This window comes from Diplotaxodon limnothrissa, linkage group LG17 (genome assembly GCF_057381915.1).
Source record: "Diplotaxodon limnothrissa isolate DT_005_m linkage group LG17, D_limnothrissa_male_GT1.1, whole genome shotgun sequence".
Classification (NCBI taxonomy): Eukaryota; Metazoa; Chordata; class Actinopteri; order Cichliformes; family Cichlidae; genus Diplotaxodon; species Diplotaxodon limnothrissa.
Genome location: NC_140612.1, coordinates 29,544,015 through 29,570,949, shown reverse-complemented (window position 1 = coordinate 29,570,949; position 26,935 = coordinate 29,544,015). Strand labels below are relative to the sequence as shown.

General features: G+C 43.4%; 1 protein-coding gene across 2 annotated transcripts in view; it reads left to right on the top strand.

Annotated features, from left to right (window-relative positions):
* pcloa (piccolo presynaptic cytomatrix protein a) overlaps window positions 1-26,935 on the top strand; it is a 60,771-nt gene that overhangs the window by 1,119 nt on the left and 32,717 nt on the right. For both annotated transcript variants that reach the window (XM_085376822.1, XM_085376821.1), the window contains exons 2-3: window positions 1,208-2,147; window positions 3,764-4,777. In XM_085376822.1, coding sequence (XP_085232948.1) covers window positions 1,208-2,147; window positions 3,764-4,777 — 1,954 coding nt within the window. The remainder of the gene's footprint in view (window positions 1-1,207; window positions 2,148-3,763; window positions 4,778-26,935) is intronic.

The window sequence follows — 26,935 nt, the reverse complement described above, 5'->3', positions numbered from 1 at the left end:
GAACAGGCGTTAATGTCATCACTCATATATGTCTTCGCAGCTGAACGTTTAACTAAGTCGGGTTTCATCCTCTGTTGTGGACACATCTGCCCTGGAATGAGGCTGATCGCTGTCCGTGGTCCTGAAATCCACGATCCAGCGGGCTGGCTCACAGCAAGCATTGCGCCGCCACTACTTTTCACTGTTTGCTCTGCTCTTAAAGTACCCCCACATAGCCTGTGCTCACTATAAAATAATCACATGTATTCATTACTGCATTAAACTTTATTGCCTGAGGATGTAATTTAATAATGGCCAAAGCCTCAGAGACTTTAAAACAGCAGAACCAATATATCTCGGCTGTATGTTGCATACACACACGGTGATACAATAACAAACAGTATCCAGTCGGTCCATTAGCACATTGATGCATTTCTCTAAATATCCTGCAGTCCTTTGGCTAGGCTTGTGCTTACTGCATGTTGCCTCTCAGTCTGAGCTAACAAACGCGTCTCAGCTTACCCCTGTGGAGCCAAGCGTCTCCCCTCTCTATCTCAACAATCTACACTCCCATGTCATTCAACGGTATTCACTTTCCTGTCAGCTTTACCCCAGGGCTACTCACTACACATTTTGTGCTCACTGATGTGTTGAATAGGCCTGAGAGCTACGGGCTTAGCTTGTGTTATTAGCAGAGGGATGCTACAGGTTTTGTTGTTGAAAGGATTAATAGCATAGCATGCAAACAGTCCAAGAAAAAAAGGAGATGATAAATGTTCCTATCCTCTGTAATTCACAATATTATTGGAAAAAGGAAGCTTTATTAAGCATTAATGTACGCGTAACTAAGACAAAAGGCTCAGGTAGATGTTAAAGCGTGTGATGCTGATGCGATTGGGTTTTTTTTAGCGTTTGTTCAGAAAATGTGTTGGAGTGTCAAAGTGAATATGAATGATTCAAGCAGAAACAATAACACAAATGAGTTGTTTTTCAGGGACATTGCACATTTATCTGAAGCTCTATAAATGTGTTAATTTCAGCCAAAAGAAAATTTTCAACTGTCGCCAGATGTTGGTTTGTTCTCTAAAAATACAAAGATTAATGGATGAAGGTGGAGTTGAAGTGGATTTTGGAACTATCCAGATATTAAAGTCTTCGTTTCCAGTTAGGTGTTATTATCTATCTGTCTAACAGATAAACCTATCTGTGTCTGTTTTCTTTCTTCCAGACCATCAGAATCTGACGCACAGCAGCGTTCCCAGCAGGTAGGAGCCTCCAGGGGCCCAACAGGTCTTAGCAAAAGCCGAACTGTTGACGCCTTCAACCAGGGTCCACTCGGAAAGCCCACACCAGGCCGCAGCCCTTCGTCTCTCAGCCTTTTTGAATCAAGATTCCGGCAGGAGCCAAAAGACCCTGAGACCAAGTCATCCGGCATGTTTGGCTCCAGTTTTCTCAGCGGGGCCAACCCCCTCAGCGCTGTATCTTCTATGACTTCGTCTGTCTCCTCCTCCATATCCTCCATGGGTGATACCGTCAACATTCCCAAATTTGGACTGTTTGGGGATGAAGAGGAGGAAGGCTTGCCTGCAGCTTCTGAGTCCAAGCAGGGAGGGAAGCCACAAGGGAAAGGCCCACAGCAAGGGCCAGGTCCGAAGGGACCACAGCAGGGAGGACCCCAGAAACAGAGTCAGGGCCCTCCTGGACAGGGAGCAAAGCCAGGACAAGGACCCCCTGGTCAAGGACCCAGACAAGTTCAGGGACCACCAGGCCAAGGGCCAAAAGCAGGCCAACGTCCTCCTGGCCAAGCACCACCAGGGCATCAGGCCCCCAGACCAGGTCAGGGACCACCGGGTCAAGGAACCAAACAGGGAGCCCCTCTCCAACAAAAAGGTGGTCTGCCACCACAGCAACAACAACAACAAGGACCTGGGAAACCTGGACCCAAACAGCAAGTGCCACAAGGGCCTGGTGCACATCCTGAAGCCCCAGGAAAGACTGCTGGGCCCCCTATTAAGCAGGGAACTGGAAAGCCTGCAGCTGGGATCTGCCCACTATGTAAAACCACCCAGCTGAACGTTGGATCTAAGGATCCACCTAATTACAATAACTGCACTGAGTGTAAGAACCAGGTCTGCAGCCTGTGTGGATTCAGCCCCCCAGACTCAGCGGTAAGACACGACTGTTCATTCTTTTCTTTTTTTTATTAATTTTTTTTCCTCGAACCCCTTTCTTGTCATGAAGACTTTAAAAGCGTTATCACACCTTGTATAACATCCCAAATGATTCATTTCATGTCAGCACCCACAGATCTGTGCTTTCCAGACATCTAAAGGTAAAAAAAACATGTATAATTCCTATGTTAGTATACTGGCATTTAACTAATATTACACAATCTAGTTTATGTTATGATGACAGTGTGTGGAAAAGGCCAAGTATCATTCGATTTTATGTCAGTGAAACATCAGTTTTTCTGGGGTTTTTATATATAATCTGCCAGTAGGAAGACTTCTTGGCTCTGCATTTAAATCACCATAAAATGACTAGTCAAACCGATTTGTAAACAATGGAAGTTAGCGTCCTCATCCTAAATAGACCAACAAAGAAAAAATGATTGCAGCATAAAAAAGAAGTCAAGATAACTAGCCAAGGTGCACATCTTTGCGCTGAAGCTGAATTCAGCGCTCGCCTGTTAACAGCATATCGCTGTTCCGTGAGCCTGGCAGAAGGAGCGCATTTAATAAGAGTTGCAGACGATTTGAGGAACAGAGGGACCATATGGACCCAGGGAATGTTGATCAAGGTGACTCATGTCATGGCCACAGGAAGATACTGTGCCAGCCGTGAGGACACTCAGTCACACATGGACTGTAAACGCTAGTAGGCCATGATTATAGCAGAGCAGAATGGCTGGTTCCGTCTGCTCGAGTTTCTTCTTGGGATCGGCTGATGTGCGTAATAACACTGGGGATAGTTCAGAAGGCACATTTTTAAAACAAGAGGCTTTGATTTTTGGGTGCATGTTTAGACAGACACTAGGCCTTTAAAATATCCCCAAATATGCAAAGGGGGAAGTCCACCAAGGGTGTATACAACTCTTAGAGCGTGCTTCTATCGCTGCAAGTGGCAGCTGATACAATAATATATCAGCACCTACGTTTATTACTCTTATCTGCAACAGACTCTACACAGCTTTGCCATTTATACTTGGGTTGTTCTTCGAAAGCCAGCGTATTTGCATATGTTGGACGGATTGATCTGTTTACATTTACGCAATAAATAGGCGACCATTACACACAAAAATACGCACACTGCTCTACGCTACAAATACAAATACACATTCTTCTAGATAGCGATCAGCCTGTCAGCACTGACCCTTTTGAACACTGTACTTTGCACACAGTGGAAACCAAGGAGATAGCCAAACACTGAACAAAGAGCTCTCTGCTGTAAACCCAGCTTTTTTAAGAACAGGTGTTGATAACTCCTGTATGGTGTAAACAAAGGCAACAAAAGACAGCCAGTTATCATCAACATATAGACCACCTGTAATAAAGCTACTATAACCTGGCATTGATGCATGAATAGTATTTGCTTTTTTTGACTGATTAGTATTTGTGTAAATGTTGTTGATGAAAAAACAGGAATTAGCATCATTTGAGATGCAAATTATTTGGTTGTGTCTTTTATTTGCGATTAAAGTTAGTTATTGGGCATATACTGTACTTACTCTTGTCACTGGTGCATCTAACTAATGCTTTGTTTGTATCTTTTCTTTCATGCACAGGGTAAAGAGTGGCTGTGTCTGAACTGTCAGATGCAGCGAGCCATGGGAGGAATGGATCCCCCTGGTGTGACGAAGCCCAAGCAAGGCTCCGCCCCACCCTCTCCTCAGAGACAGGCATCGGGAAAACCTGGAAAGCTCCTGATAAAACAGCAAAGCACCTCCGACCAAGGGTTAACACCACCAACCACACCAAGGCAGAAATCCCCAGGTCCTACCTCTCCAGGACCACTTTCACCAGGCTCCTCAGTCGCGGGATCCCCCAAAATCGACCCCAAGACAGGTCGCCCCATTATTCAGAAGTCCAGTCCTCAGCAGTCCCCAGCTAAACCCAAGCAGGAATCAAGCTTCTTTGGAGGGTTGGGAGGTATCAGTTTAGGGGGGCTCACAGATGCAGCTAAGCCACCAGCAGCTGCTTCACACGCTGCTGAGTCAGTCACGGGAAAACTGTTTAGTGGGTTTGGTGGGTTGATGGAGTCGTCGAAGCCTCAGGCCCAGGCTGCTCCAAAACAGGAGGAATCTGTTGCTGGGAAGTTGTTTGGAGGTTTTGGAGGCTTGACAGAGTCCACTAAACCTCCTGCAGCCACATCTCAAATGTTTAGCTTTGGATCATCCCTCTTGAGCTCAGCCACCAGTCTTGTCACGGGAGAGGAAGATAAAGCAAAGGGTTCACCTCCTGGGTCACCACCTGACTCCCCTGCAGACTCTGGTCCCGGTTCACCACCTGACTCCCCCCTCTCTGGCCCTGGCTCTCCCCCTGATTCAGACTCTGCTCCTGAAACACCGCCCCCTAAGACCAAGAAACCCCCCAGAACCATTTCTGTGGAGCGGGAAGAGAAAGCCCCGGAAACCAAACCCGTGCCCACTTCAGCTCCAGCGACGAAGGAAAACTGCCCTCTGTGTAATGTGGAGCTAAACGTTGGCTCGACAGACACGCCCAACTACAGCCTCTGCACCGAGTGCAAGAAGACAGTGTGCAATCTGTGTGGATTCAATCCTACTCCTCACTTAGGAGAGGTAAGAAACCCTTATCATTGTTGCTGTTTTCTTACGCCCCTACAGCTTCCTGCGCTCTCAGCACCGTGCACCTACTGCTAATTTATGCATTCTGGTGTATATAAATAGAACACAAACATCCTCTAGATGTTTCGTTGAAATAGGTCACAGTAGAAATACAATTAGGACTATTCAGTTGAACGTTTTCCCCACTAGCATCTCGCAAAAATACCCTTTATTTCTTCTTTTAAGTCTATTAGTTTGACTCAGATAGACAGTGTAATGGCATCTGCACATATTTGACTGCTGAATTAATGGATGTGGTCAATTATGCAGCGTTTAAAAAAATCTGTAAGCCTCATTACTGTCAATCTTTCTTTAGCTGAGAGCGCGGCCAGACACGTGAAGATAAATAGCTTTTTTGGAGGACTCATCATCAAAGAGCACTTGACTGAACACTGTGTGTCTGTATATGTGTGTATTTGGCTGTGTGCGCTTGTGTGGTCATGTGTAGCGAATGCACGCTTTCCTTTATATAGAGCAGTCTTTAATTGTGAAACTGGATACATGCGACTTGGTAAATCTGTAAATGCCAATGCTTATTTGTCTGCTTTTCTGCATGTGAAAGCATCTCCAACCAGTCACTTCCAGCCTGGTTATCTATCAAGGTGCAGGGACAGGTTTGCTGGTGTTTTCCATGTGTTGTTCCATGTGGAAGCAGCACTGTGAGACCGTGCTTTGAGTTCCACACAGCAGATGGTACTCTGTGGTGTTGAATCAGTATATAATGGGAACAGAGGCCAAAAAGTGCTTTTGGTTGAGCAGTTTCCCAGCATGCAGGCAAAGCATAGTCACATATGCTGCACCCACGTGAACATGTGAATTGTCCCAATTTTGTTTATAGCGTATCTGAGTCACATCTCACAATTAGATCAAACATCCATTGAGAACTAAAGTATAACATAACTAAAGCTAGTGGTCACTTGGGATGGCTAATATCCTCTTGACATGGTCATGCCACTCAGAGCGCAAACACGCGTTTGCCAGGCCGAAGCCGTATCCTGGTTTCACGTGATAACTGCTTTGTTAGGTCAAGGTTTGGTAATCTGCTGTGTATTTCTGGCTCTAAGCTGAGAATGAGCTTGTGAACGCTGCCAGTTCAGAGGCAGTTTGACATTATGAAAAATATCCTTATTCCCATTTTCCCATTCCGCTTTCATATATGTCTGTTAAAGAAAATGCTACAGCCAGCAATCCCAGGAGTCTCCTGGAGTTTGGCACACAAACAACCTTTAAACAGGGAGTTTCTGTGTTTACACTCAAGTTTTTGCACCCACCCCTCACTCCCATGTCTGGCAGTCCAGTGACGAGAGTCCACAAGCAGGTCACGGTCACATCTACACTCCCCTTTTATATATGACCACTATTAGTTTACAGTGGTGACAGGACTATTAAAGTTTTTGTACTGTTGTCGTCTTCTGAAGCTCGGATTTTTTTTAATTGCACATGCTTGCTGGGAGACTGAGGAGCTGAATCACTTAATTGAGGCCAAGCATGGAGGGGGAAATGTAATTACAAAGGCGAGATGGGCATTCAAGCCACTGATGCTCTAATTGGACATAGATTAGTCCTCTTAACATCCTCTTTTCTTGAAGCCTGACTCCGTTTTGTTTTTAGGACAGGCGTAGCTAGAAATTCTTACGGGAAGGGATGACTATTTCTTTCTCTTGCAGGGCTGAATAAGACACATACGTTGAATAAAAATGAAAGGTTCTGACTGAAGTTGTGACCAAGCTTTTGAAGGTTTGGCATAAAAGACACGCACACACACATACACACACACGGCACCTAGGTTGAGTCATCTGCCCCCTACGTAGTACGCCTCACTTGTGTGTCATTCGCTGCCATAATGTCGGCTGTCAGCGAGGGTTTAGTTGCTGACGTGAGTGGTGCAGAGTGTGTGGCGAGTGTGTGTACGTGTGTGTGGGAGGGGACAGTTTGTTTAATTTGTGAGAATGTCGAGCTATTGACATTTGGCTGAGTAGGCTCAGGTGAGCCTTCACACTTCAGGAGAGTTGCTTCTTTTAGTGTGTTTTTGTTCTCACGGTGTGCATGTGCAAGGATTAGAAATAAGGCATTTCAGGGTCTGTTTGCTAAAAATGTGTCATTTTGTTGAAATATTGAAGGGTGAGCGTCCATCTGACTGTAATGTGTCAGCATGTGTAGCCATAATCTCTGTGTCCTGAAAGGATTTAAAGGGCAACAGGAAGTCTGCCATTTCTGTTGAGGCGTGAGCCCCGACTCAGGTGTTTCTGCTTAATCCCATCAATATGAGTTGTGAAAATAGCCACCCTGGAAGGAAAGGCACTCACCTTAATGTGTTTTCTCTGTTGCTTGCTTTCTTTCAAACGCAGCTCCCTTCCTTGCATTTTTGTCCTATTTTCTCTGTCTTTTTTGTATTTCCCACTCTTTTGTATTCTTGGTCTTATCCTTATAAGACAAAGAACGACTTTCCTAATACCTGCATTTTTAAAGACAGTGTATTCTCTATGAGAACCCTCCCTGAACAGTGCTATCCCCCTGCTTTTACCAATGGGGCCCCCTTTGAAGTAGGGAAAGTAGACAAAATGGCGCCGGTGAGGTCGGCTGCCGTGCTGGATGCTCTGCCCTAACTTCTCCACTTTTTCGTCACTTTTTGCTATATCTGCGATAATCTTGCATGGGCATCATGCAAAACACACAAATCCGCTACAGTAGAGACACTTTGGTTTCTATTGGTCTGCAGTACACGAACATTTCACCATGTTTAACTCCGGACCCAACCTGGCCAAAGGAGATCCTGAGAGAGAACAAAGGACGCGACCCTAAGCGACGGCCTCGAGGTAAAAGAGCCGGCATCAGGAACAGGCTACGGGCTCGCGCACACCGCGCACCCATGCCCAGTATCCTGCTAGCCAATGTTCAATCCATCGAGAACAAGCTTGATGACCTCAGAGCCAGAATCAAGTTCCAGAGAGACATTCGGGACTGCAACCTCCTCTGCTTCACCGAGACTTGGCTGAACCCAGCGATACCAGACCACGCCGTGCAGCCGACGGGGTTCTTTTCGGTTTACCGCATGGATAGGACAATGGAGTCGGGGAAGAAAAGAGGTGGTGGAGTGTGTTTGATGGTGAACAACAGATGGTGCGACAGCACAAACATCTCCCCACTCACACGCTCTTGCTCGCCCAATCTGGAGCTTTTGATCGTTAAGTGTCGCCCTTTCTATCTCCCTCGGGAATTCACTGCGGTCATTGCCTGCACTGTTTACATTCCGCCTCACGCGGACTCGGACACTGCCTTATGTGAGCTACATGAGGCTCTCACACATCAACAAACACTTCACCGAGATGCCGCACTCATTGTTATGGGAGATTTTAACAGAGTGAATCTCAAACGGACATTTCACAACCTTCACCAGCACATCAACTGCCCCACCCGGGGCACGAGGACATTAGACCACTGCTACACCCCGTTCAAGAACTGTTACAAGGCTCAACCCCTGCCGGCATTTGGAAAATCGGACCATTCCGCCATCTTCCTCATACCTGCTTACAAACAAAGGCTAAAGCAGCAACCACCAATCAGGAGGGAGGTCGCTCGCTGGACGGACCAATCGGTGGCCGCGCTGCAGGACGCACTGGATGACGCAGACTGGGACATGTTTCGGCGCAGCTCTGATGACATCAACATGTTTACGGAAGCGGTTGTGGGATTTATCGGGAAACTAGCGGACGACACAGCAGAAAGAACTATCATCCGAACGTTTCCCAACCAGAAGCCGTGGGTGGATAAAAACATCCGCGACGCTCTGAGATCACGCACCGCTGCCTACAATGAAGGGCTTGTCTCCGGTAATATGGACCTATACAAGGCTGCGTCCTACAACGTGCGCAGCGCGGTCCGAAAGGCAAAGCGGAGCTACGGGGAAAAACTAGAGTCACAGCTACGACAGACTCTAGGAGCCTGTGGAAAGGACTGCGGACTATAACGGACTATAAACGACCAGCTTCTTCAATGATGAATGCCGATGCTTCACTGGCTGATGAGCTGAACACGTTTTATGCTCGCTTCGACGCCGCAGCAATTAAAACAACAAACGGCTGCGCGCGCTCGGAGTGCACCAGTGAAGAAAATGCATTCGTCATCACAGAGCATGCCGTGAGGAACACCTTCAGGAGGGTGAACACCAGGAAGGCAGCAGGACCAGATGCAATCCCTGGCCGGGTCCTTAGAGCCTGCGCTGATCAACTAGCACCGGTGTTCACGGAGATCTTCAACCTCTCCCTGGCCCAAGCTGTGGTTCCCACGTGCTTCAAACGGTCCATTATTGTCCCTGTTCCAAAGAAACAACAGCCCGCTTGCCACAATGACTACCGTCCAGTAGCACTGACTTCAATTGTGATGAAGTGTTTTGAAAGACTGATGAGAGATCACATCACTTCTTCACTTCCTCCCACCATCGACTCACTTCAGTTTGCTTACCGGACTAATCGTTCCACAGACGATGCCATATCTCACCTGCTCCACACATCCCTGAGTCACCTGGACACTGGCAGAGGGAATTATGTTAGGATGCTGTTCGTGGACTACAGTTCAGCATTCAACACAATAATTCCCTCTAAGCTTTTCACCAAGTTGACGGATCTAGGACTCAGCTCATCACTGTGTCAGTGGATCCTCAACTTCCTCACAGACAGACCCCAATCAGTGAGGGTAGGAAAACAAGTCTCCCCCTCCATCTCACTCAGCACTGGAGTGCCTCAGGGCTGTGTTTTAAGCCCCCTGCTGTACTCACTGTACACTTATGACTGTGTAGCCACATCCGACACCACCTCCATTGTCAAGTTTGCTGACGACACTGCTGTTGTGGGCCTGATCTCCGACAACATCGAGACGGCCTACCTGGAGGAGATTAGGAACCTGGAGACCTGGTGCCAGGAGAATAACCTCCTCCTAAACATCAGCAAGACTAAGGAGCTGATCGTGGACTTCACTACAAAGCAGGCGAGGAATTACAAACCCCTCATCATCAGTGGCACGCCAGTGGAGAGACTGGACAGTTTCCGATACCTGGGTGTCCACATCACTCAGGACCTGTCATGGTCCTGTCACATCAACACCCTGGTTAAGAAAGCCCGTCAGCGTCTCTTCTTCCTCAGAAGACTTAGAGACTTCCATCTGCCACTGAAGGTGCTCAAGAACTTCTACTCCTGCACCATCGAGAGCGTCCTGACGTCAAACATCTGCACCTGGTTTGGGAACAGCACCAAGCAGGACAGACGAGATCTGCAAAGGGTGGTGCGCTCGGCAGAACGCATCATTCAATCAGAGCTCCCTGACCTGCTGTCCATCTACACCAAGCGGTGCAAGTCCAAAGCTAGGAAGATTATGATGGACCTCTCCCATCCCAACAATGGACTCTTCTCACTGTTGAGGTCTGGGAAGCGCTTCCGCTCCCTTAAGGCCAAAACAGAGAGAATGAGGAGGAGCTTCTTCCCCCAGGCTATTCGGGCCCTGAACCAGGTGTAGGACTGGACTCTCCCAAACACGTCACTATAAGACTGGACTCTCACACACGTCACCACACGCACCACCACACATTTCCTATAATCCTATAATTCCTATAATTTATAATCCTTATCTTTATAATCTCTTCTGCTATTTGCACATTCTTTACTGTAAATTCCCAAGTTAATTTGTAAATTTTTGTAGTAAATTGTAAATATTGTAAAACTTTTCTTCTGTCATTTAATGGTCGGGCATTGTACAGCTACAAGCATTTCACCCCCATGTCATACTGTGTATGGTTGTGTGTGTGTGACAAATAAAATTTGAATTTGAATTTGAATTTGAAAGTGTGTAAATGTGTGTCTGCTGCTCAGCAGTGTTACTTTAGCTCAGGCTCCATGTCATATTGTCCTTATCAGTAATGAGTGTGCTTTTTGAAGGAGCCTTACGTAAAATGGGAAGTGCAAATCAGAGAGTCAGAGCTAAGAGTAGAGTTGTGAGTTACACTCTGTGTCACCTCCACCTCCATAAACCAGCGAGATTTCCACCTTTTTTATTTAAATTCTGCAGAAGGTAATCTGTGGTTTTGAAATCGAGCATATTAATGTAATGTTCATACTAGGGTTGGGCGATATGTAAAAAATTTTCCAACCGACACTCGTCAGTCCAATAATCGACGATGGGCGATATATTCGCGCATGGGCAGACATTTTGATGGGTGGAGCAATGTAATCATGCATGGACTGATTTGCGCCTTTACAACTCAGAAGTCCAAACATGGACAAACTAATTTCCACCCCCCCTAGAAAAAAAAAAATAGGACTGTCAGCGTTAACAGGTCATCATAGTTAACGCGATTAAAATTTTTAACACACTCAACCCATCTGGAGCGCAGAATAAACAAACTTTGGACAAAGTGCCCGAATAGCTCCATCATTATTAGCAAACTTACTCATGGGCAAATGAATAAATAAATCGCCTTTGTAAAAACGATCGCCGATGGGCTCAGCCTATCATCGATTGTCGATATATTTGTTCAATCGCCCAACCCTAATTCATACTCTTAATGCATTTGGACTATGTCAATACAAGCTCAAGTTCAAACCAGGAATCAGAATGGCGAAGAAAGGAGATTTAAGTGACTTCAAACATGGTGCTTTGAAGTCCAGTAGATCAGCTGAGTATTTCAGCTGATCTACTGGGATTTGATCAAACAACCGTCTGTAGGGTTTACAGAGAATGGTCCAAAAAGGAGAAAATATATAGTGAGCATAACGCCTCTGGGTGTAAATGCTTTGTTGATGTCAGAAGTCAGTGAAGAATGGCAGACTGGTTCAAGTTGATAGGAAGGCAACAGCGATTCGAATATTCACTCATTAGATCCAAAGTATGCAGAAGAGCATCTTTGAATGTGGAACACATCAAATGCTCCAGCAGCAGGAGACCACGCCATGTACCACTCCTATCGGCTAAAAACAGGAAACTAAGGGTTCAGTTCTCACGAGCTCATCAAAATTGGACAACAGAAGGAAAAATGTTGCCTGGACCGATGAGTCTCGATGTGTACTTCAACATTCAGATAGTAGAGCCAGAATTTGGTGTCAACAACATGAAAGCATGCTGCTTTATATCAACTGCTGTGGCTGGATCCTGGAGGTGTGATGGTGTGGGGTATATTTTATTTGCACACTTTGGATCCATTAACAGCAAATGAATATCATGTAAACACTACAGCCTGCCCGAGTATTGTTGTTGACAACGTCCATTCCTTTACGACCACAGAGAGGATCATCCGCTGGTGGATGCTTCCAGCAGGATAATGCACCATGTCACAAAATCACCTTAAGCTGGTTTCTTGATCTCAACTGGCCACAGTACACTCTACCAGCGAGCCTTGTTTAGATAAATTAAATATGAAAAGATGTATAAAAACATATAAACGAGAGTTATGAAGATGCATGGTGTTTCCTCTTTTTTTTGCTTTTTCCCCCCACTTGACATTGGCCAACATCTACAAGATTATGCTTTGCTATCCTGTATCAACTGCTCTCCCTAACTTAATTATTAAATACTTTCTGGCTGTTGGTTAATGTATCCTAGAAACTGAACTGCTTTATTCCAGTTTGCCATTTTTGTATTTAGTCACAACTACAAGATCTTAAAAAGTCGTCATCCTGGAAAATGAATAAGCAATGATCATAAAGTGTTGAGTACACCTATTTTTGTGGAATTGTGGAAAGAAATAGTTTAGGATTTTGGTAAGTAGGTCACCCTTGTCTGCTGTCAAACTGACATTCGGGTTAGGAGGCTAGCATCACTTTCTTCTCAAGATTTGTTTAGCCTCAAAGAGAGTAAGCAGAGCAAAATGCAAATGCTAGGCTAGTGGTTTCTTGGCGCAAAAGTAAACACTTCCTTATTTATGACATAAAGATGTCATGAATCTGCTCCTCTGGGTCAGACAGGAAAGGATCATTTCAGATTGTTTCGTTAACTTCACCTCTCTTAATATCTGCTTAAGTTAAGCCGTTAGTTTAGGCTTGTAAAGTTTCGGTTAAAACCAAAAAGCCACTTGAGCGCTAGGTCCCCGTGTTGGGCATCCTCATGTTTCTAAAACCTTAGCCTGCATTTATTGCAATGTGTTTCCCGTGTCCTCCTTCCTCATTGTTATTCTGCAATCGTGCCCACGCCTCCGCCCACAGTCTGAATCCTCTTGAGTCTGCACAGCCAGATAAAGGCTCGCTCCGTGGTCATACATACACTTATGCACATGCTTGAATATGCTTCTGTGTAGCGCTTGGTATCTCTGAACCCCCCCCGCTCCAAACTTCTGCCTTATTTAAGTCACACGTCATTGCAGAATCCAGATATTAGATGATTCTGTTGTTTACAGTACTTAGAAACTAACCACAGTTATATATCACAGTTATAAAGCTTTCAATCCGCTCCATACAGTCCAGTTGTTCTCACAGCTCTCCCATCAGTTGGTCAGGAGGCTGAAACATACAAAAATAGCCACAGCCACCAAAGAGAGCCACAAAGAGGAGAGGGAGAGAGAGAGAGAGGGGAGAACACAAGGAACTGCAGGGCAGCCCCCCCCCACCCCACCCCCTCCTCAACACTCCCTTTTGTAGCTCTTTGTGTTCCCTCTTTCATATTCACTCCTTTAACTGTGTATTTTCTTCTGCCGCACCAGGCAACCCACAGAGACCCGCACATGGCCACATTGGAAGGCTGTGAGGGTATTTTTAGACATTAAGGTGAATGTGTGTGTCTGTGTGTGTGTTTGCGGATGTGTTTTGGTTGATTTTGTTGGCACCTGAATAAGAATATATCTCACAAGTTAAACTGATTTTATTTATTTATTTTTACTGAGAAATGCATCTAGCAAGTTGCTGTCTCAGTTGCCATATTAACAGATCTTACACCTTGGTTAGGCTATGAATGGTAGATCCTTCCTTTTTATATAGAACCCTTCATGCTCTATTCTAGAAGAAATTCTAATGATCTCCTTTCGAATTTGCAGTTTTCAAAATTTATTTTAAATGCTTAGCAAGACTTAAATTTTCACCACCAAGCGAATACGTCAAGTGTGCCAGCAGTGGGGCCTCATCACACTGAGAGCAAAGGACAGGCAAGCAGAGACACATGAAGACACAGATTCTGGCACTTGCCCCTTGTTGTCAGCGCTGCAACACGTGCTTTTACTTCACCAGCAGGGAAGGGTCTAATTTGAATAAAGCAGAAAGTTGGTTTTGTGGATTTTGGACTATCTCAGTCTGACTATTAAATGACCTTAAGTGGGTGAGGGGAAACAGCTTAGCTTCACCTGTGAAAAAATCATTTTCATGCATTTTTTGGGAAAAAAAAAAAAAAGGCAAGAGGATTAACTTTTATCCCACGTTTAAAGTGGTCCCTTTCATCTTTATTGGAGAATATAGGTATTGGTAAAGGAAGAGCAGTTGGAGGGAGCTACCTTGACTGACAAGTTATAAGAAATAGACCAGAAACTTCACAAGCGTCTTTTTATGATTTTGTTTTTTAATTAAAATGTCAAATATTAAAACCACAGTCTTCTTTTTAAGCATGAAATGAAAGTAAGAGAGCACTGAGATGAAAAAACACGCAGACAGATAACATTTCATTGCAGAATGGAGGAGGACAGGCCCAAAGCAGAGGCGAGAGGAGACAAGAGATATGGTTGTGACAGAAAGAGGAATCCCATGGGGGGGTGGAGGAGGAAAGGGGTGTCACAAAGGATATGGGTGCCAGCCCATGCTGCCCTAAGCAGTGCAGACCATGACAACCTGACTGTTGCGGTTTGTTTTAGCACTCGTGACTCACGCCTGCGAGTCACATGAACAGCACCTGTGGGCAGAATTGACTGTCAGGCAGAAAATATGATAATGCAAGAATCCTAACATAATATAAGATTTTATTAATGTATAGGAAACAGCCAGCCCTAGTTATGCCAACATAAAAATGGTTGTGCACTATATTGTCGTGCTAATAGATTCTGGAGGTCAAATTGTGCCTCTTTCTTTTTGCATTGCCTGAAAAAAAAATCTGTCATATGCTGAGACATCGGTGTAATATGCAGGCATTTCTGGCTTTTGTCTTGAATTGTGTCTCTGTCGTGAGTAATGTTTGTTAGAATACACACTTTTCTTTTTGCAAGTTTGAAGGAAACATGTAATTGGAGTATAACCAATATTGCACTTGTGACTTAAAGGTGATTGTGTGGTTTGCTTTAAAAAAAGAGAGTTGAGTATGTGGGTTGTGGGTATGTGGGCTACCAAATAACTTATTTTGCTATTGATTGTTGTTTGTTGTCGTTTATTGCATTGGATGATTGAAGTCTGAAGAAACAAGACAAATTGCCAACTTAACAATTTATTCATTTAACAAACAGGGGCGTCAGTAGAATGTAGAAAAAACCTTACACAGCCCCAACAGCAAGGCACCTCATCCTCGTGGTGGTCACCAGCATGGTAACACACTGTTAGTCAAAAGCTCCAAGCTCAAGCTAATCCCATAAGTGTTAAGTGGCCTTGACCCTCTGATCAACTGCAAGAGGCAAAATCTGGACTCATTGCTGGACATAAAGTTTCTCTACATATTCAGGTTCCACTAGAGTTTGGCTGTCTGCAGTCTATCCCAGATTGTCTGGGTAGAGAACAGTCGGCTATAACATCCTCCAAACCTGTACTGTAGAAGACTGCCTATGGTTCTTGACTGCCGACAGGGTGAGGGAACTGTCTTCTTGTGTTGTCGTCTTCTTGGGACGTCCACTTCACGGCCTGTCTCTGACATCCTGATTATATGGGATTTGGGCTTTAATTTGGAGATGGTAGCAGGGCTCACTCCAAATAATGCTGCAACTTGGGTTTGCAGAACACCAGCTTGCAGTTGCCCCATGGCACAGGTCCTATTCAGATCAGTCAAACATGGCATTCTTGGAGCAGACACCAAGTGACCTCTGTAGAAGTGTCCATGCTCACAGGTACTGCTAACCAGGAACCTGGGGTACCAGAAGCTCAAAACAACAGTCAATGGCAGAATAAGCTGTTTGGCATAGGCAGAGAATATTTGGCAAGTTTTCATGGGTGTTACCCACATACTCAATCTTTGCTGCTTTGGGATGTGATGGAATAGGAAATTGGCTTCATGAATGTAAAGCCACAAATCTACCCGTGTGATGCTGTCATGTCAATATGGACCAAAATATCTGACAATCCAACAGTCAGCTATAGCGACTATATCAATGTTTTGAACTATAAAATCAAAATAATGACCTTGAAGAAACCAAAAACTCTTTATATAGCCGAGGGGATGTGCAGAGTAAAAACTTCTCTATAAAGATTCTTTCTTTGTTTTGAAATGTAATTCATAACTGCTGAAAGGAGCGAAACACTTGATTTAAAATTTGAACAAAGCCCTGTCACTTTTTTGATTTCGATAAGAAGCTGACTCATGCAGACAGTTTATGAGATAAACTAGATAAACAAACACAGATGCACACAGAATATGCACTGAAACTTCTCCCTGTCCTTAATCCCTAGGCTAGAAGTGTATATATATTGTGTCAAACCCACTTTAAAAACAGACTTTTTACACATCAACAAACACTTTGTCCTTCTCTCTTCCTTCTTCTTTCTTCATTCACCTTCCACAGTGGAATGAAATATTCTGACAGTATCGTCATGACAGAATTGAAACACTGAGGCTCTTTTCTGTCAACTGTCAGGTTTGATTTGAGTAAAAGATTTGTATTTATAATGGGATAATTGACCTGTTAAACCTTCATTTATCCAGGGAATATTCCTCAGTAGGCTTATACTTTGTCCTGCAACATTCTGCTTCACTAACATTTTGCTAAATGCATTCCCAGAGGATGGTAGCAGGATGGGACTTATTCAAATTCCCCACTCAGGTTTTGCTTCTTATTTTGTCATTAAAGGCTACAATCTCCTCGTCTCGAGCCCAGTTCTCAAACCTTAAGGCGATTACCACTCATGTAACGTTTACTTTCATGATTCATTTGAGAATTACATAAACATTTGTGCATGTAAGTGTGAATACAACACATTGAGACCACGATGTTAACATCCTTAACGCGGAGACATCGATTAGAACAAAGATCTTTTTTGGCTCGCAAAGGAGCTGATGCTGTGATATGCTGCTTGCGGTCTAGTGAATTGTAATTAAGTTGGCCACTGAGCATGCTCATCAATGGGAAAAGGGCAGAGACTTCCAGATTTTAATTTGAGCTAGAGCTTTATGACAGAAACATGCACGAGCGGTGCTGCAAAAAGAGCATTAGCCTCTTGCCTTTTAACCTTATCATTCATATAGTGGATTATATTGTGTTTTCGCTAATTATCTGGTCATATACATCCAGATATCACCATTGCCAAGACATGTCATTCATTTGTGGGCTTAAATGTAAAATAACATTAATATTAAAATATTAAATGAATAGACCCATAAATGTCCTTTTATTCCCCTTTCTTGCCAGTACTTGACTGGAATAGGTAACCCCAGCAGGTGGGTATTGGCTTAAGCATAAAGAATAGAAAGGGTGTGAAACAGCTAATCTGGCTCTTTCTGAAGGTGGCAAATTTAACTTGCTAGCACCCAGAAACATCATCATGAGTAGGGATGGGTATCGTTTAGGTTTTATCCGATACCGGTGCCAAATCGGTACTTTTGAAACGGTGCCGGTGCTCAAACGGTGCTTAAAGAATGGAGAACACAAAATTGGTCCAAAAACCTCTCATGTTCAGCTGGTTTTTGTAAAAAGATAACAATGTTAGCCTTTTCTGCAGCTATGGGGCATATATGGTATCACTCTTGGCTGGAAGCAGTGCTTAAACAATGGAAAAAACACAAACTTTATCCAAAAACCTCTCATGTTTAGCCGTTTCCCTCTTTTTCTTTGGTCATTTTAGCCTTTTTGGCCAGGGTGAAGGGAGTATCTGCCATCAAACAAGAAGACAGCCGCATGTAGCTATGATGATGTTTGCTAGTTCACCTTACATGCATTAATGTAATAACGTGGTTAGCCTACTCAACGTAAATTCCACACGAACAACATTAAGCTACTCACACAGAGAAGATCGGCTGCTGCTGCCATCATCATCCGTCATCATTTCTGCTACACTGGCAGGGCTAGGGGCCAGGACTCTCCTCTTCGTGTTTTTGGGGATGTTGCTAACTCCGGGTCTGATAACAGGCACCACACCCGCAGTAGATGCGCTCGGTGTGAGGTCTCGCAGCAAGCTATCAAATACAGCGCATTTCTTGGCTTTTAAAAAAAACGCTATGCGTCGCCAGGTGTTTGATCGGATTCGAGGTGTTACCTCCTTTGACAGTATCACAGTATCAGCTTAAAGCACTTGTTGCAGGCTGCTGAGTTTGCATATTTTGCTGTGAAATACAGCCAGACTTTTGACCGCTTCGCCTTGGGCATTTTTAATCTGTAGCTCTGCTCTAAAAGAACGTACGTACCTGGACCCGCCTACTATCCTCGGAAACGTAAAATGATTGGCTAGAAGTGTATCACAGCTCAGGAAAAAAAAAGCACCGAAATAAAGCATCGAAATGTGCGCTGCTTTTCGGTCTGGTTACTACCGTTTATGTCAGAACGGACACCAGTACCCATCCCTAATCATGAGCACCTTTTAATTCGCATGCTTAAGGAAAAATTACAGTGGTGGAAACAACTCCGATGCATCTTATTTTTTAGAGAAATAGAGGGTGTTTTAGCGCATTTTACTTTTTAAAATCAGCTAACCAAGATGATGAGAGCAATGAGAGTAACCAGGATGAAAATGATCATCTACTTGACATAAAGACATGAGGCAAGTTAACTGCAATATGGAACTATCTCTACAGTCTGCATATGATAAAGGAAAACCTAATTAATGAAAAGACACTACAAAAAAAAAGCTGATGAAGAGGCGTTAACCTGGAAGAATGGCAGGAACTTTTGCCAATGTATGTACAAATGACGTCAAAAGCATTCACAATCTCTAGTGTAACATTTTAAAGTCATTCTGGGCAGTCACAAACTGCAGCTTGTCCTGTCCTCTTGGCAGTTGATTTGCAGATATACAGGGTGATAACGTTAAGCTTGTTGGCAGTAGCTGATGTTGAGTCATTTCCAATGGTCATTAAGCTCCTTCCCTTTACTGTTCAGCTTGTCCTTCAGTGTGCTCTATTATGTTCATTTTCTCCTTCTGCCTATAGCCTTGACTGTTATTCTCCCTACTTATCATCTTCCCCTCATTCTTTCATCCTGTCTTGCATCTAACCCAACATTATCAGTCTTTTTTCCACTGCCTCCCTTTCATCTGTTTTATCCATCTGTCCCATCTTCCTCTAAATCATCTGTTTAAAACGACGCTTCTGAAGTTCAGAGGAAAAGTCATAGAAAGAAATCTCATCAAAATACACGAAAAGTATATGTATGTGTGGATATGTCCAAGAATGTGTAAAGTGCAGGCAGTGGTAAGAGGAAGCGACTTCACCAAGTCTGTGGGCCAAGCGCTGTCTAAATTTAGATGAGCCAAACCCTCATAGGATCCTTCGTGTTAATCAAAGAGCTGCGCCGACCTTCACAACACTCCTACTCCCAGTTGGAGACAATAACCTAACATGGGTATGGTCAGCCTCGTCCCAGCATCTGATTCCTGTCTGCGGTTTTCAGTTTGTCTTCTTTCTCCGTCCTTGGAGGAAGCCTGACGGAGATGGAAAATTTCTGAGTCTGTCATGATTCATTCATGTTTGAGCTCGTGCTTGTTTGAGAGCTTCATGTAGGAAGAGAGAGGGAGTTTGTATTTATTTTCCAAGGTTTTTTATGCTTTTTATCTGAGTATATGCATTTCAACAACATTGCCACAAATTCATCTTTGTGGGTGTTAGTGTTTGTCAGCTCTTTGGTGCCCACGTGATATCAGAAAATCCTTGACGGTGATGTGCGTGAGTGACTCCCTAGGTTACATGAATCATCCATGATGCGATTTGCAGAAGCCATCACAGCTATCTTACAGAGGCATGTCATATTTATTTGAAAGCTGATGTAGAAAAGATCATTATGTAAAAAATTCAGATTTTTTGGTTTTGTTTTTGTGGATAGATAAAGTACTGTGCAAAACTCTTCAGCCATCTTTCCTTTCTCTATATTTAGTAAGGAAAATAGAAAGTAGGTCCAGCAGTCTATTGAAACATGACAACACACATGGAAGTAAAGGATAAAAGGCAGTTATAATGAAATAATGAAAGTCAATATTTGGTATGACCACCTTTATTTTTGTCTGTGAAGGTTCTCAGTCATCCAGGTCATCGTAGTCAAAGGAGCTTGCAAAGAAAAGCGTCTGGACTTCTTTAAGTTACTTGAAGACGTTTCACCTCTCATCTGAGAAGCTTCTTCAGTTCTAAGGTCAAATGGTGGAGAGTCCCAGATATGAACCTAGTGGGAGTATCCCCCCACAGAGGGACAAAAGGACCCCCTGATGATCCTCTAATCGCCTGAGCCAAGGTGTGAAACTGGGTGTGGGTCCCAATCAGCCAGAGTTTCGGGTGAGTTCATTGTGAAACCTGGCCCCACCTTATCATGCGAATTCCTGAGATCAGATGGCCCAGGATGTGAGTGGGCGTTAAGGCGTCTGGGAAGGGATCTCAAAACTGGATTATAGATGGCAGAGAGTTGGTGTCGTAAACCACCACCTCTGTTCAAAGATGGTCGCTCACAGTGGACATAGATGGCTTCTTTCACTCCTCTTTCAAACCATCTGTCCTCTCTGTCCAAAATGTGAACATTGGCATCCTCGAAAGAGTGTCCTTTATCCTTAAGATGCAGATGGACTGCTGAGTCTTGTCCTGTGGAGGTGGCTCTTCTGTGTTGTGCCATGCGCTTGTGAAGTGGCTGTTTGGTCTCTCCAATGTAGAGGTCTGAGCATTCCTCGCTGCACTGTACAGCATACACCACATTGTTAAGTCTGTGTTTTGGCGTTTTGTCTTTCGGGTGAACCAGTTTTTGTCTGAGCGTGTTGCTGGGTCTGAAATACACTGGGATGTCGTGCTTGGAGAAAACTCTCCTGAGTTTTTCTGATACACCGGCTACATAAGGGATGACAATGTTGTTGCGCCTGTCTTTCTTATCCTCCCTCGCTGGTGTCTGATCTTCTTTTCTGTGCCTCTTTGCTGACTTTAAGAACGCCCATTTAGGATAGCCGCACGTTTTGAGTGCTTCCTTTACATGTGTGTGTTCCTTCTTTTTTCCTTCAGGCTTAGAGGGAACATGTTCTGCCCGGTGGTGTAGGGTCCTAATTACTCCAAGTTTGTGTTCCAGAGGGTGATGGGAGTCGAACAGGAGGTACTGGTCCGTGTGTGTGGGCTTCCGGTAAACTTCGATGTTGAGTTTGCCATTCTCTTCAATGTGCACAGCGCAGTCCAGGAAAGGCAAACAGTTGTCCTTTGTGTCTTCCCTGGTGAACTTGATGTTTTTATCCACAGAGTTAATGTGCGCAGTGAAGGATTCCACTTCTTGTGTCTTGATTTTGACCCAGGTGTCGTCTACATATCTGTACCAGTGGCTGGTTACTCTTCCTTTGAAAGAGCCAAGAGCCTTCCTTTCCACTTCCTCCATGTAAAGGTTGGCTACAATAGGTGACACGGGGGAGCCCATGGCACAGCCATGTTTTTGTCTGTAGAAGCCTTCGTTGTACTTGAAATATGTAGTGGTGAGGCAGAGGTCTAACAAGAAGACAGCTCCTTGGAGGACAGGACCAACTTCACACCCGATCAGATTTGCAAACTGTTAGACCTCTATTTGTCCACCTTTATTTTTCCACACTTTTACCTGAACTCTCTTAGGTAAGATTCCTTTCGATTTCAAGTAGGTTTCAGGAATAGTTCTCCAGGCTCCTTGAAAGACATTTAAAGCTCTTCCTTGGATGTTGGCTGGTTTTTGTGTTGTTCTCTGTGAAAATAATTCCACACGGTTCAATAATTTTGAGGTCCGGGCCCGAGGAGGCCAATCCATGACTGACAGTGTTCCATTGTAGGCTTTTCTATCCTGGTATGCTTTTACTTCATTGGCAGTGTTTGGCATCATTGTCATACTGCTGCCAATCAGACCCTTTCCAGATGATCTTATATGGTGAATCAAATTGTCATGGCATGATCCCCAACAACCTCAAACCATGACATGACCATGGACCTCCACCATTTTTTCCAAATTGCTATAGGGTTTCACTGTTGTACCTCTGTCCTGGCCTTCTCCATACATGTTGATGGCACTTTGAATCAAAATGTTCAAATTTGGATTAATCACTCAGTAAAACCTTTTGCCTCTTGTTTTGTGACAGGCTGCAAGTAAAAGAATGCCTAAAGATAGATTTTGAAATTGATTCTTCGCCAACTTGCTTGCAGACGGAATACTGTTTTTTTTCCTTGAGTGAGGTACCTTTTTATGCTTGAATGACTCAGCAGTCAGCATTAAGTGGTTTGGCAAACAAGGGAATAAAAAAGAAAAAAAATCAAGAAAAAAAGGTCAGGTACAAGACTGGACTGACAATGGGTGAAAAAACACCCAGTATCCAAAGAAAAGCACTGCAAGACCTTCACTATTTCTCAAGACCACTTTAAAAAAAATTCTAATAAAATAAGAAATCAGCGGTAGCTCAGTAGTTTTGCACTGTAAACGGAGACCCCGAACTTTCTTCTTGGTTCTCGTGACATCACAAATTCCTGATGTAGTTTGAACTTCCCTAGTGTGTTCAACTCATTGGATTTGTGCTGATGTAGAAATAGTACAGGTAATATTCCCACTGAATTCCCAACAAGTAAGAAGTTCTCACCTGTTCTGCGTCATGCACACTCTAATCTGAAATAAGAAAGCAGCTAATGCCAACTACTTCCTGCTGTGAAACAGATTCTGGCCCTTTGTGATTTAGTCAGAGAATGGAAGCTGTCGATTGATGTTCATCATTTTTCATGTACATGGATATACAGTTGTCATACAGTCTGAGGCCAGTTTGTCCATTACACACAAGTCTAAATGCACTAGTACACAAAGACTGCTTTCGTGACTAATTCAGGTTTCACCATGAGATGAGATGGCTTGATTACGTGGTGAGTCTCAGAGAGTAGTGTAAGATTCTTGCTAATTTAGATGCTGTTTCATCACCCTGTAAATAGAATTTGTGATGACTTTGCTGAGACCCGTGAGAAATCTTTCCTGATGGTAGAAATAGATGATGACTGTGAATGAAGTATTACAGTCTGACTTCTAGTTTTCTTTTGCTAAATAAGTTTGAGAATACTCTGTCCCTTGTTACTTACCAGAGCCCAAGTTGCTCATTTTGTCAGGCATATGCTAAGCCAAAACTCAGATACCGAAGTTACTTATTCACTACATATTTTCTGGGGCCAAAGGACATCCGGGATGTGTGTTAAGGTTCTGACATCTGCAGTGACAAAGTTGCCTTGTCTAGTTTTGTATAAAGCTAGAGGTACAATTTATTGACTGCTTTTCAGAGGGATAACTGTAAGATCGGAACTGCATTTGAGATTGCCAGTGAGTTGTATTGTAGATAAAATTAGCACATTTAATTCAATGGGGCAGTGATTCAAGGCTTAAAAGGCTTGGTTTGGTTTATCTCACTAGCTATAAGAGACACAATGATTACAGTAAGTGTATTAAAAGGAGCAGTAATAGCTGTAGGTGTTCCAGCTCTGATGTCTTGATAACGTTGGTGATGACTGGCTGTGAAGTGGCTGAGGCTGACCGACAGTCTGAGTTGATTTCCTGCATTTCCTATCGGCGGCCATCACTCCAGCTATCAGAGCCTGCCCTCTCTGGTTTAACTGATGCAGCCCTCAAGCCGGAGGAGCTCCTGTCTCAAGTTGTTTGAGCAGGGACCCACAGAAGAGGTCAAATGGATAATACTTGGACATACACACATGCAGTAATATCATTTTTGAGTTGCTATTTCATATATACTAAAATATTGTTCCTTCGTGAGTTACAATACCCAACTGTCATTTCGGGTAAAGTGTACAGTACGGTACAAGAGTAAGGTTTATTTTATAGGCAAGGTCTAAAACATGGCATATCATGTCTTATTTAATCTGACTGTGCTGCTGCAACATTCCCTCTGTCATCTTCTCTCCTCCCCTCCCATCTCCTTGTTTCTTTCTCTCTGTCTGCGCTTGGACAGAGGTGGCTTGTCTGCTGCATGGCTTAGCATACAGCCTGTGATCTTTTATGAATTTAGCATAAACCCTGCTGCTAAGCCAGGCGAAGACATTCACAAGAGAGGTTCACAGAAGAATATCAGTGCACTTGGCAAAATGTGAAATGAGGTGTTTTGTGGTTTGTTTGTTTGTTTTTTGCTTTTCCAGACTACTTGTTCTGGTCTTGTGTCCCTACATTAAATAGTTCCTTGCTCCCCAAGTGTCCTCTGTTTACATGAGTGCCCAGGACAACCCAGCCATAATAGGATTGGCATTCCAGCAGAGCTTTATTGGAGCTCAGAGACAACACATTAGAAGTTAGAGTTATGTCAGCACGTGTCGTCTTCCAGAATTACATCCCATGCAATTTTAAGCAGGAAGTTATTGCGAAAATATTGCAAAAAAATATTCTTTACAGTTTTTTGTGTATCACAATCATATTAGAGATGTAATGAAGGTAAATGACATATTTAAGAAGCTGAGGATCTTTGGAAAACGTGCTAGCTAAGTAGGAAGGGGGGGTGAGGAGGGAGCTTTTTTGCAATAGGACAGTGGAGAGAAGACAGGAAAGCTGGGGGAAAGATATGTAGTAAATAGGGCTGGGCGATATATCGAGTTTTTTAAAAATATCGATATATTTTCATACGAGATATAAGATGTGACAATATCCTTTATATCGATATAGTCTATGTTACGTTATAATTATACTTGTGGAGCCGCAGGTTTGCCTCTCTTTCGTCCACTTTTGTCTCTACGCAACGTTACTCGGCCTCGCCTCTCCTTCACTGAACACAACTCCCCCTCCCCCATAGCTTCACCTGCAGGCAATGACAAGATGAAAGAGGAAAATCTCTGTTAGCGAGTTACCGTGCGTGGGGCTGGACGGCGTCAACGTGTTAGCGAGCTAACCGCGCTAACGACATGCAGCCCGGAGGGGCTGCACGGCCTAAAATCCTTTCATTTTCTCAAAAATCGCGCCTTATGTATGAATTCTGGTTGTGCTCACTGACCGCGAACCGATTTTATGTGGTACACAGCGCTCAGCAATCTGTCAAAAAATTTTTTAGTATGACTTTGCTAAGCTACGGAGCTGCACTGCTTGATGGATTGTCGGAGGATTACGGCTACCGGGGAGGAGCCTCGCGGAGTGATACGTACTGTGTGTGTATAAGGACCACAAATGGCACCTGTTCAGAGACGTGGTGCAGCTGTGAAATCTGTCTCTTTGTTATTATGCTCAGCGTCTATTAGTTTACATTTTGACTGCACAATTGTGAGCTTTTTGTTATGCACAAAAACAACATTGTTTTCTTTTATTTATGGACCATGATTATTTAACCCTTGTATGGTGTTCGGGTCTGTGAGACCCGTGTTCAGTTTTTTTCAAAAGAAAAATTAAACAATTAATTATTTTTTCACGTGTAAATGTGTTGTGTCTTTCCACTCACTCCACTTGATTATAACTGATTTATTTATAACATTTTATATAAAAGAAAAACGAGAAGCACATTAATTCATAAATGTGATCTAACAAAGGTAAAGGGAAAAAATTAACCATGTTTGCTGTTCATATGTCTTGTAATTGGGATGAAGTAAACATCTGTTGAGTAATTTAACATAAAATTGTTTGATAGTGTTAATTTGGAAAGCCAAAACTCTAGCGGGTCCACCAGACCCATGAACACTGGCTGAGTAACAAAAATACGAACACCACACAAGGGTTAATAAATGCTGATAATTTATTTTTGAGTAATTTCTTCATGTACATCTACGCTGTATGTAAATAAAAGTGCCCGTGTGACATCTGGGACACAGTGTGACTAGGAACTCTCTTTTTGTTCTTAACTTATGGCTTTAAAAAAAAAATCGAGATATATATCTTATATCGCCATCCAGCTAAAAAATATCGAGATATGAATTTTGGGTCATATCGCCCAGCCCCAGTAGTAAATAGTAACAGGGTGGATTCAAACTTGGACCTCCATGTTAGGTAACTGGTAAACTAAACCAGTACCCCTGAAATTGCTAATGTTTGAAGTGTTTAATTAACATTTTGCTGATGACAACAGATGCAAAAATTCTGCTGATACAGATGCACTGTTTATGTTCATATATACTTGTACACATACACAGCAAAACCTATAATAATGCAGTCTCTGTGCTTAGTTTGCCTCATAAATGTCTGCATTGGCCACCCAACCCTTTCTGACATGCCTTGGTAAACCCCTGGTCCCATTACTATGCATTATGCATGGACCTGTCTCTTAAGTCCCACAAAAGTAAAAGCTCCCCTTGAAAATAGAAGTTATACTGTCACAGGGTAACTTGTCACAGTGACATTTTAAATGTGCAGAAACATTTTGTTTCACAGTGTTAGAATTATAATGATAAAAAGAGCATCTTTTGGGCAGAGTCTCACCAACCTGCAAAACAGTTTCTAAATTGTAGAACAATTAATAATAAGGATACTGTTCCTCAAAATTGTAAAGACTTTGAATAGCTTACAGTATACAAATCTATGTGGGCAAGGAACAAGGCACAACATTAAAAACAAGCCTGACTCTGTCATGGAAATCCCTGCATGGGCTCAGGAACACATCCAGAAATCTCCGTCTGAGAACGTGGTTCACTGTGTCATCCGCAACTGTAGGTTAAAGCTCTGTCATGCAAAAAAGAAGCCATATGTGAGCATGATCCAGAAACACTGCTGTCTTCTCTGTGCCAGAACTCATTTAAAATGAACTGATGTAAAATGGAAAAATATTCTGTGGTCAGGTCAGATTAATCGAATTTTAAAAGTCTCTTTGGACGCTGTGTTCTCTAAGAGGACTAAAGAGGACAGATCAGTTCTCAAGCTTGCATCTGATGCCAGCCATCAATGCTGAA